Genomic DNA, 9021 nt, shown 5'->3' with positions numbered 1-9021 from the left:
CTCTCCGCTGCTGGGGCCTCAGTTTCCCCATCGAAGGGCTGGACAAGTACCCCATCATCTCTACAATTCCTTCAGCCCTGACTTTCTTTCATTCTAATGAATAGATGATTCCCCATAAACCACATGCCACGGAGGGTCCCCCGAAGGAAGGTCCCAGGGGGCACCAGGCTGCCTCCTGATCCAAGGGTGGGCGCCCCCTCCTGGCAGCCCAAAGCCTCACTAGGGCAGACCGCGGAGCGTCTGAGAGGAGGGGGGACCCCCGGGAAGGAGGGAGGCCCGGAACGGGCAAGAGGGGAAGCCCGGCTCCAGGACGCCCAAGAAAAAGTTGGGGAGCTGGCTGTGGTGAGACAAGAGGGCCTAAAGGAAGCTTGAGTAGGAGACAGAGAAAGTCCGGTGAGACATAAAGGCCTGCTGTGTACACAGCCTTGGCGAGTACACGTGACCCCCACTTCCTCCCGCCCCTGGGGGCAGCTGGCACCGCGGGGTCCACACCTCCCACTCTCCTGCAGGTGCTGGCCCTGCGCTCCCCGTCCCCGGGCTCCAGGTCGCCAAAGCCCAGAGCAGAGCCCAGGGTCTTCCCCGGTGAGAGAGGGGGAAAGAAACATCCTCTTCAGGGACTGAGGATTCAGAGACCTTCGGTGCTGTAGCTGGTTTCCGCCTCAGAGCCAGGAGATGCAGGAGGGGCTGTTTTTTCCGTTTTGGGTTCTTTGTCTACCCTTCACACACCCCTCCCCGCCCCCCCCCCCCAAGCGACCATGAGCCAGCCTTAGTGACCTGCCTGCTTTGGGCCCAAGCTCAGTACTCTTGGCTTCAGACAAAGGAGTTCTGGGGCCCAGGTGAGAGGAGGCTCACCTCCCACTCTCCTCACCCCCCAGCCCAGCCCCATCCTCCAGCAGGAAGCTCAAAGGCATAATTAACCCAGCCTACAGCCAGGCCAGGACTGCAGACTCCGGGATGTGATGGGCCCAGGAAGGGCGTTTGAGAGGTGAGGACCCTGAGCGGGGGAGGACCAGGGGGCACATTCTGTGCCCCCCGCCCTGGACCCTTAAAGACGGTACTGCTGGGGCTTCAGCCCCCAGGGGAGCCTTCCCTTCCAGGAACTGGAGTCAGGGCCCATTGAGGAACTACGGGGAAGAGGAGCAGGGAAGTGCTGCCTTCCGGAAGCATTAGAAGGGTCGTGTACCTTGATTCAGTGAAGAAAAGGCCTGGAAAGTTTACAGAGGTCACATGGAGACAGTTGGAATCCAAGGCTTCTAGAATAAAGGCTGAACTCAGGGACCTAAGAACGGGTGGAGAATGGGGTACCGAAGCAGATATTCATGACAGAAACGCAATATTGAGAACTTCAGGAGCACCTTAGAAACCATTTCCGGCATCTTTATTTTCCAGATGAGGAAACTGAGTCTCAAAGAGACGAAGTTGTTTCAGCAGAGTCTTGCTGCAGTTTCCCTGTGCCCTCCCCCTCCCCCTAGAGCATCTTTGCTGCACCCCACACATACAAGTCAATGCTCCCTTCCAGGGCCAGGGAGGGCTGTGCAGTCTGGCCCCTCCTCTGGGAAGGGAGCTCTGTCGTGACTGGGAGCGGCCAAGGGGGCTATTTCCAGACCCCTTCTGTGTGCCTGAGGCACTCGATGGGCCAGAAACCACAGGGCTGGCTGGCTTTTCTGTTGTTCCTTCGGATTTGGGCCTCCAACCCTGCCCCAGTCCTTTTTCTGCCCTGGCTGTGCTCTGAGTCCTGGGGCCAGCATGACTCCTGGCACACAGTAGGCCATCAGGTTTGACACAGGAATGGCTAAACGGTTGGAGAAGCCCTATCCCCGTGGCAGGGACCCCAGGCACAAGGTGAGGCCTCCGAGCCACTCCTGTAACTCTGCGACAGTCCCTTTGTTCTTCCCTCTCCACAGGCAAAGAACAGAAGGAGACCAACATCGAATCCATGAAAATGGAGGCAAGTGTTTTCCTCAACCCCCAGGGGCTCTGTGGATCCTGATTCTAGGAGAAGAAAGCCACCGCTCTGACCGACTGTGGCGAGTGTGTGTGAGGGGGCCCAAGGTGGCCCCTGGCCCCTTCTTTACATGTCCCTCTGTGAGGAGCAGAGGAAGTGGGTGTGGAGGTTGGAAGGCCCCCAGCGAGGCAGCCAGCTGGTCCCCCTTCAAGACCAAGCACCTCCCCTCCCAGTTTATGTCCTGCCCCACATCCCTCACTTCTCCAGCCCAGACAGGGGCTTGGCCCGCACTCGCAGGGCTGGCATCTCTGGCCAGGAGTCAGAGCTCTGTGTTCTGCTCGAGGTGAGTGCCTCCTTGGTTTCCCCTCCAGGAGGAAAAAACCCTGCAGCGGGGCTGTCCGTGCTCACCTTAATGCCGGTCTGTCTCTGTCGTCTCTGTCCTAGGGCTCCCGGGGCCGGCTGCGGGGTGGCCTGGGCTGGGAGTCCAGCCTCCGCCAGCGGCCCATGCCGCGGCTCACCTTCCAGGCGGGGGACCCCTACTACATCAGCAAGCGCAAGCGGGACGAGTGGCTGGCACGCTGGAAAAGGGAGGTGAGGTGCCTTCTGGCCTGGGCCCCAGCCTGTCCCACGGAACTGGGAAACCGGAAGTTAGCTTCAGCCACTGTCTGCAGCTGTTGTCAGGCCCTGGCTGAGCCTCAGTTTCCCCTTCAGGTTAACCTCTCACACTTACAGGGCACTGCTGGATCCCTAGGCAGTGGCTGGGTCCTTTGTTCTTTCAACAAATGTTATTGGACATTTACCGTGTAACCAGGCAGTGTCTTAGGCTTTGTGCGTGTAGAACTCCTGCCCTCATGGAGCTGACATTCTGATGGGGGAGATGGACAGGAAACAAGTAAACAAGGGGTTGAAATAGAGGTTAACAGAGGCCTGCTTTAGGTGGGGTGGTCAGGAGAGGCTTCTTGGAGGAGGTGGCATTTAAGTTCAGGCCTAAAGGAACAGGAGAGCTGGCTTTGTGAGTTGTGGCGGGGGGAGAACATTCTAGGCAGAGGAAATAGCACAAGCGAGGCCCTGACTTGTTTGGCTACGTGAAAGACCGATACTCCCAGAGTGAACCGAGCAGGGGAGAAAGTGGGGTCAGATGAAGCTGGGAGGTAAGCAGGGTCCAATCATACAGGGCCTTGAGGTCCCGGCCGAAAGCTGTTTTTTTAAAAAATAAATTTATTTATTTATTTATTCTTGGCTGCATTGCTGCACGGGCTTTCTCTAGTTGCGGCGAGCAGGGGCTGCTCTTTGCTGTGGTACCCGGGCTCCTTCTCATTGTGGTGACTTCTCTTGTTGCGGAGCACGCAGGCTCAGTAGTTGTGGCTTGCGGGCTCTAGAGCGCAGGCTCAGTAGTTATGGCACACGGGCTTCGTTGCTCCGCGGCATGTGGCATCTTCCCGGACCAGGGCTCGAACCCGTGTCCCCTGCATTGACAGGTGGATTCTTAACCACTGCGCCACCGGGGAAGCTGCCCCGAAAGCTGGTTTAACGCTGTGTCCTGGGAAGAAGGTTTCTGTGCAGGGGAGTGATTTGATGTGGATTAAAGGAGCAGCAATGGAGACAGATAGGGACAGATCTGGAGATTTAGAGATAGAAACAGCAGGGCTTGCTGATGGATGGCTGGGATGGGGGAGGGGAGGGAATGGAAGCACGACTCCCAGGGGTTTGACCTGAACACCTGGGTGATGGGTGTGCTACTTCCTTAGGTGGGGAAGACTAGGGGAGGAACGAGTTTGGGACGGGAGGGAATCAAGGGTTTAGCCTGAGATGCTGAGGTGCCTGGAGCCTGGAGCGTAGGGAGGTCCAGGCTGCAGATCAAAGATGAGAAGGCGTCAGGAGCAGAACCTGGCATTTAAGTCCACGAACACTGATGAGCTCATGTAGGAAACAGGAGGAGAAAGCAGAGACAGTGTCCCTGGATTCTGTCCACAGAAAGCCGACACTTACAGCCACGTGGAGAGGGGGAATGGCAGCAGCAGGACTGAGAAGGGGCCTGGGAGGAAGAAGAGGGAGGAAGAGCCGTGTCTCAGAAAGGAGAAGGTTTTCCAGAGGCAGTGGCCGCCCAGCCCTGCGGGGGCTGAGTTGAGACAGGCTGGTTGCACCTGCCGATCTGGAGGTAGCTGGTGACTTTTCTTAGAGAGGCTTCTGTGCGGGTTGGGAGGGAGAAAGCCAGCCCAGGGAGGACTTCAGTAGTGAGAGGAGGTGATGCCGTGGAGACCAAGGGGCAAAACCAGTTTACGAAGCACCATTGTGGGGCTGCTCTCCTGTATGTCTGGTTAGTAGAGAGAAGCCCATTGACCTACCAGCAAGGGAAGGGAAATGCAAACTGCCACCACGTGGGGCCTGTCACCTTCACTCTCACTTGTCTTTACCCCAGGCCTGCAAAGGATGGTGTTATCCCGTCTGCATTGTGTGAGAACTTGCTCTAGAGAAAGTTCAGTACAAGGTGGGGGGGTGGGGGGTGGGGTGGCTACTTGATTGTTTCCAGTTCCTTTGGGATCCAGGAAGGCAGAAGTTTCTCTCCTGGAGGAGCCTGGAAAAGGGACAGCCTGTCCAAGGTCTGGGAGAAGAGAGGCTGGACTCTGAGCATTAAGTGTAGTCTTTGGGATGGAAATTCATTCGGGACCTGCGGCTATTCCCCTGTGGCCTGTGGGAGGGGCTTTGCTTTTTAACCCCTTGTTATGAGTGGCCTGTATTTCTGTTCTCCCTTAGCCCTAGGGCCAGAGGCTAGATATAAAGACTTCTTTTTTTTTTCTTTAATATTTATTTGTTTATTTGGCTGCACCGGGACTTCGTTGCTGCGTGCGGGATCTTTTAGTTGCGGCATGTGGGCTCTAGTTCCCTGACCAGGCATGGAACCCGGGCCCCCTGTGTTGGGAGTGCAGTGTTAACCACTGGACCACCAGGGAAGTCCCTAGATTTAAAGACTTTTATGCTTGAAAAGCGTCTAGAAATTTGGTGATCCTCAAACTGTGCTCCCTTGAAGAAGCAGTATGGAGGCCTGCTCTCAGTTGCAATAAAAAAGGCAGTCTTCTCTCAACTCACAGGGAAAAGTAAGATAATAGATACATTTTCTCAATTTTAAAATTTCCACTAAAATTTAAAAAGACTTTTTTTTATTATGAACCTGTTCTGACATAGACAGAAATAGAGAGACTAGTATAATGAACCCCCATGTACCTATCACCAAAGTGCAACGACCATTAAAAGCTTTTCTAGAAAAAAGAAACCTTTGGCATCTGCTTCCCCCAACCAATAAAGGTCATCAATGAGGATGAACAGAAAAACTTTAAAGTTGATTTAATTTACAATATTTTAGGGATGCGTGACTTGAGATGTAGAGACCTGCACGCAGAATATATTTCCTGCTAGTAACGTTGTTCCTTGTTCATATGATACAACTCAAGATTTCCGCGACTTCCGGTACAAGCGCTAGAACCCTTGAGCCCGTTATTTCAGACTAGGGGCTGGGGCTGCAGAGTTACGAGCTGGCCACAAGCTCACTCAGGGCACAGGGAAGGGGCTGAAATGGGATTGAGTTCGGGCTCCTACTGCCACGTGGGGGCCATCCCCAGAGACCACACTCGCCCCTCTTGGGCTCTGCCAGGGCGCTAGGGAAGGGCTAGTTGCAGGTAACAAGAGCACTGGGGGGCACTTCCCTGGTGGTCCAGTGGTTAAGACTCTGTGCTTCCACTGCCGGGGGCTCGGCTTTGATCCCTGGCCTGGGAACTAAGATCCCACATGCCTTGCGGCCAGAAAGAACCATGGGGAAACACTGGGAGCTCTCGGGATTCCCAAGTGCCCCTCAGGCTAAAGAGCAGTAACTGTCTTCGTCAGGCCTGTTTTCTCAGTGGCTTTACCAAGGGGAGAGAAATCCGTCCTCCTTTTGCAGTTTCCTCTTAGTTCTCTGGCCCTTGGCCCTTTCTTCTGAAACTGCCTCACTAGGCCTTTCTGACCTCGTCCCCAAGATTCTTCCCCATCTCCTCCAACTGCATCTTCTTAGCATCCTCCTCTGTCCCTTGACTGTGACACCCCCAGATGTCTGCTCCCACCCTTGGCCAGTCTTTAAAGACTTTTTTTTTTTCTTTTTGGTTGTGTTGGGTCTTGTTGCTGCGCGTGGGCTTTCTCTAGTTGCGCTGAGCGGGGGCTACGCTTCCTTGTGGTGCGCAGGCTTCTCATTGCGGTGGCTTCTCTTGTTGCGGAGCACGGGCTCTAGGCGTGCAGGCTTCAGTAGTTGTGGCTCTTGGGCTCTAGAGCGCAGGCTCAGTAGTTGTGGTGCACGGGCTTAGTTGCTTCATGGCATGTGGGATCTTCCTGGACCAGGGATCGAACCCGTGTCCCCTGCATCGGCAGGCGGATTCTTAACTACTGCGCCACCAGGGAAGTCCCCTCGGCCAGTCTTGCTCCCCTTACCACTTGGGTGCTCTCATAGATCCTACTCCCAAAAAAGATACATTCCCTACTGCCGAATACAAGCTGTTTCCCAGACAATGCCGCTGGGAGGTCCCGCCAGCATTTCCAAACCTCAGAATGTGACGCCTGCCCTTTGAAGTTCCTGCAGGGCACCATCATTGAGCTGACAGTCAGAACCCTCCGTGTCTGCATGCCGAGTAAGATACTGGAGCTACCAGAAGCCTAGGGGATTCCTGGTTATCCTGATAGGGCCAGGGATCGGGCACCTCAGGAAGAGCATCACCAAGGGACTTAGACTAATTCTGCCTGGGGTCATCCTCAAATTAGCAAGAGTTGGCTTTTGGCTTTTAAAGGATGAACTTGAATTTAGGGAAGTGGGAGGAAAGGCACTGCAGAAAGAGCCATACAGCATGTGCAAAGGTTCGGAGGCACAAGACAGTGTGGCCTTTTCAGGAATGGAAGTTCATGGTGGTGGGTGATGGAGCACAGGGTGCAGGTGCAGGGTTCAGAGCAGCAGGAGTGTGGCTGGGAAGCTGGGCGGGGCCTGAGTGCCTATGTGCCCTGCTGTGGTGCTTCACCTGATCCCAATTTGCACCTGGTCCACATGCCCCACCTGTAGGGCCTTCTTCCCTCAAAACATCCCCCTCGGCTTGGTTTCCTTTTCCCGTGACCACCCTTGTCAGTCAGTCCACAGTTACTGAGTGAAGTCTGCTCTTTACTGTGCTGTGCATCTGAGATTATCTGCCTCCCCAGGCCTTTAAAAAAAAAATTAAGAAGACTTAGAATATCACGAATGAATGAAATTTTAAATGATTGGATGAGGAAAATGGGGCATTTCCTCCTTCCCTGAGGCTGAAGTGGGGATTCCTGCTGGAACTGGGATGCTGGTGTCTGTCCCATCTCCTATTCTCTGCATCTCTTTACCAGTCCTTTTAAGGATTAATCTCTGCTTTAGTCATGACCCGGTCCTGTTACAAAACCAGCAATGGCTCTCCACTGTCTCCCCATCATGTCAGAAATCCTCTGGTTGTTTCTCAAGGCTTCAACCCTCACTGTGACCTCCACGATGGTGCCACCCCACTTCACTACCATTCTGTAATAGGAACGTCCCCTGTGAGGGACCAGTCTCCCCTTTATACATCCTTCCTCCCTGCCGCTGTTCCTGCTGTGCTTTCCCCTATCCATTCTTCAGGGTTGAGTCCCAGAGTTGCTGCCTCCTCCAGGAAGCTCTCTAGGATTTCTCCAGTCCACCCTGACCTCTTCCCTCCTCTGCACCCCTGTAGTCCTTACCGTTAATATTGTTGGGTTTAGCAATCAATTATACTTCATAGAGTATTTTTCACTAACTCTTTCTTACATGTTTTGTCTTCACCAATCATGCCCAGCCTGATTTGGGACAGGGAGAACAGGCTCAATGAATACCTGTTGGTTGACTAAGCAGTTGGGAGGTGGGTGAATACGAGACCTCTTCTCAGGGAGCTCAGGCCCAAGCCATTGGTTTGCAGGGGTGCTGACAAGTGTACCCGGAGAATAGCGTGGGACTGGGGGACTGTGGGCGGGCTCCCACAGGTAAGGGCAGTGCCCGAGTCTTCGCCACCCTGTGCTCCTGCTGTTCCCACTGGGCCTCTGCTGTGCTTGAGCCGAGGAGAACCTTCCTTGGCCTGGCAGAGCTGGCCCAGGCCTGGGCAGCTGGGAGGGCAGAGGCGAGGCATCCCTCCACCCAAAGGAGGGCAGTTCCAGCCTCCTCCTTCTGACTATTTTCAGAACAGAATGACCCTCAGGGAGTGCTTTAGGCTTAGGAGGGGCTTCTTACAGGTGTTACTTCATTAACCCTCATTACTGAGAGGCAGAGGCCTGGCCAAGCAGCTGGAACAGTCGTTGAGCCAGGGAGCCTGCAGACTCCCAGTGTGTATCACTGCTTAGGGTTTTAGGACACAGTTATGGCCAGGTGATGTTATGACTCCCATTAATCTCTTCACCCCAACTGACTCTAAATTACTTAGAGCCAAGGTACCATATCCTGCTGATCTAGGATCTGGTTTCTTTCCTGGCTCCCAACCCTAAAGGAAGGACTTCTGCATCCTTAGACTTATTAGATGCTTAATACATATTAAATACTGATAACAAATAACCTGTGGTGCAAATATCACAGTCTCTCCTCCCCTCCCCTCTCCCTCCTGCCCTCAGACCCCCCTCCCCTCCTCACAGGCTGCCCTCATGGCCTTCTCTTTCCTGGAGGTGAGTCCAGATGCTCACTCGGCTACTTACTGGATGTGGGACCTTCAGCATCACTTACTGAGCACAGCTGAGGTCCCTGTGCTGTTTCTAGACTTGGCTCTACTCTGCTCTCCTGGGCATGTCTCATCTTCATGGGAGTAGCACTCACCAGTTTGTTTTCTGCTTCTGCCCAACCTGAGCTTGTTCAAAGCAGGCCGTCTTGGCACCTCTGCCCCCAGGGCTGCCATTCAGGAGGTACTAGGTAAAGGTTTGCTGAATGAATGAATGAATAATTCGAATCTCAGAGTTGTGTGGGTTAATAAGGTATACTACGTAACATTTATAGCACAGGGCTAGCATATAATAGGACACGGATAATGTTTTTGTTTTGTTTTGTCTTTGTT

The 9021-nt window shown here is 54.0% G+C and overlaps 1 protein-coding gene across 2 annotated transcripts in view; it reads left to right on the top strand.

The window, feature by feature from the left end:
- DNMT3A (DNA methyltransferase 3 alpha) overlaps nucleotides 1-9021 on the top strand; it is a 101160-nt gene that overhangs the window by 59922 nt on the left and 32217 nt on the right. For both annotated transcript variants that reach the window (XM_082642327.1, XM_082642326.1), the window contains exons 5-6: nucleotides 1905-1948; nucleotides 2390-2536. In XM_082642327.1, coding sequence (XP_082498453.1) covers nucleotides 1905-1948; nucleotides 2390-2536 — 191 coding nt within the window. The remainder of the gene's footprint in view (nucleotides 1-1904; nucleotides 1949-2389; nucleotides 2537-9021) is intronic.

This window comes from Mesoplodon mirus (assembly GCF_964341445.2).
Source record: "Mesoplodon mirus genome assembly, chromosome: 14".
Classification (NCBI taxonomy): Eukaryota; Metazoa; Chordata; class Mammalia; order Artiodactyla; family Ziphiidae; genus Mesoplodon; species Mesoplodon mirus.
The sequence above is the reverse complement of the archived record's forward strand: the minus strand, read 5'-3'. Positions and strand labels throughout refer to the sequence as shown.